Source organism: Buceros rhinoceros, unplaced genomic scaffold (genome assembly GCF_000710305.1).
Source record: "Buceros rhinoceros silvestris isolate BGI_N320 unplaced genomic scaffold, ASM71030v1 scaffold6522, whole genome shotgun sequence".
NCBI lineage: Eukaryota > Metazoa > Chordata > Aves > Bucerotiformes > Bucerotidae > Buceros > Buceros rhinoceros.
In genome coordinates this window covers 32316-34562 of record NW_010400571.1, presented here as the reverse complement: position 1 = coordinate 34562, position 2247 = coordinate 32316, and the positions used below count along the sequence as shown (strand labels likewise).

The 2247-nt window shown below is 43.7% G+C and overlaps 1 protein-coding gene across 1 annotated transcript in view; it reads left to right on the top strand.

Annotated features, from left to right (window-relative positions):
* Positions 1 to 1391: 1391 nt before the first annotated feature.
* The window catches only part of RWDD1 (RWD domain containing 1), a gene marked incomplete at its 5' end in the record, with an annotated part of 7721 nt that continues 6865 nt past the window's right edge, over positions 1392 to 2247 (top strand). Inside the window, one exon of the mRNA XM_010131911.1 lies at positions 1392 to 1457. Within this exon, the coding sequence (XP_010130213.1) occupies positions 1392 to 1457 (66 nt within the window). The remainder of the gene's footprint in view (positions 1458 to 2247) is intronic.

The window sequence follows — 2247 nt, the reverse complement described above, 5'->3', positions numbered from 1 at the left end:
GTTTGGAGAAACCTTTCAGAAATCGGGGGGCTGGCCTTCCTTTCCGGTAGCAGCTTCTCCAGCCCGGAGCACGGGGTGGTTTGGGGTACTCAAAGATGCTCTTTCCTCTGTAAGAGTCTGCCTTATTCCACCGCAGGTCTGTGGTGGAACAAAGGCAAGCGTAAGGTCCCAGATGCAGTATGTTACATTATTAAAACTTCCCTGTGGTGGATATGTTGGTTGGTCGGTCAGATTCTCAGGTCTTCCAAGTTACCATCAAACGATGAGGGGTATCTATCATGCTAATCCAACCTGATTTATGGTGCTCAGAATCCAAAGAATTTTAATGGTGACAAAAGACTGTGCACTTTCTGTTTCCTTGCTGTGCAGTATCTACTCTGCCCGAGGTCCCACTGTGTGTTACTTGGCAGTAACTTCATCACACAGACATTTGTCTGGTGCTTTCTTCAGTTTTATGGAAGAGGTATATGCATTGGTCTCTGCTAGCTGAGGGTGCTGAATCGCTTATTGTAATGTACTTTCGTATAGTCTCTATTCTAGTACTTCCTCTGAGGTACCTTTCATTCATGTAATGCTCATATGCCTAAAAAAAGAGGAAGGGAAAAAAAGTTTGTATTAGTACATTAGCAATTGGGCAAAATTCAATTAATGTTGTTAGAGCATATACACCGGGTGTAAGTTATAACCGTGATACAGAACAGTCCCTATTTGAGAACATGGTTTGCAACCCACAACTGGGTTTCCAGTCTGTGAAACTTCAGATCACAGGGCTTGCTTGTTGGACGTCTCAATGGAGCTGCTTGTTGTCCTTTTTCTAGCTGCCTCATTCACGCAGTTTCATTCTACTACATTACTTGGGTGGTATGTTCTTGAAGGAAAGCACTATGTATTCCTTCTTTGTTTGAAGAAGCATTTGTTACGTTAAGCTGCCCTAAATTCCCTAATAGGAATAGGTGCAGATGTACTGTAAAAATAGTCCCTGGTCAAGAGTGCAGTGGATGCTTATCACACATGTCTAGCACAATAAGGCAGATTTGGGAGCTTTCCACACGCAGTCAGCATGCTGACGTAAGTCACTTGATGGTAGGTAGGTCTGCAGTTCACAGAAAAGTGAAGCTTCCAGAAGAGATAACTTTACAAAAGAAACTTTTTGGTAGTGTTGATGTTCTATGCTCTCACTCAAAGAGCACTCCAAACATCACATCGTGTGGAAAATAGCTGTTAACTGAAAAGTATTGATAGGGTAAGAAGGCCCTAAACACGTATCAGGAACTCCCTTGCTTCATTAGTCCTCAAGAAGTTCAGTTTTAATTATGCGAAGGTGTAGTTGTCTGATTTAAGGAATCTCTCTCTGTCTTTCCTTTTTTTATTTTCTTTTTTTCTTTGAACAGTATTGTCAGAAAAGCCAACGACTTTCACAATCACTGTGACATCTGAAGCGGGAGAAAATGATGAAAGTAAGTTGATCAAGTCCCAAATATGTTACAGGAGGAGTTTATCTGTAAGCCTGATTCTATTGCCAGCAACTCGGTATACCTCCCCTTGAGTCCTCTCAGGAGCCTGACCCCTCAAGCTTTCCTCACAAATGTATTTTAAGGATTCTGGTGAGCTGTGTTTAGTTTACAGAAATCACAGAATCATTTGGTTGGAAGAGACCTTTAAGGTCATCGAGTCCAGCCATTCACCCTGCACTGCCAGGGTCCCTAAACCATGTCCCTCAGCACCACATCTGCACATCTTTTGAACACTTCCAGGGATGAGGACTCCACCACCTCCCTGGGCAGCCTGTTCCAATGCTTCACAGCCCTTTTCTGTAAAGATTTTTCCTAATGTCGAACCTAACCCTCCCCTGGCACAACTTGAGGCTGTTTCATCTTTTCCTGTCACTTGTTACATGAGAGAAGAGACCAACCTCCACTTCTCTACAGCCTCCTTTCAGGTAGTTGTAGAGAGCGATAAGGTCTCCCCTCAGCCTCCTTTTCTCCAGACGAAACAACCCCAGTTCCCTCAGCTGCTCCTCACAGGACTTGTTCTCCAGACCCTTCACCAACTTCGTAGCCCTTCTCTGGACACACTCCAGCACCTCTTTCTAGATGCTCTCTCATTAGGGCTACTTTCTGATGTGCTGGATCTCAAATATTGTGTAGTGTGGCTTCAGAAAGTATGGGTTGTCATCATCCCTGTAGGAGCTTACAGCCATGGGGTGAGGTGATTTTTTTTTTTTTTTTTTCCTAGCAGCTGTATGTG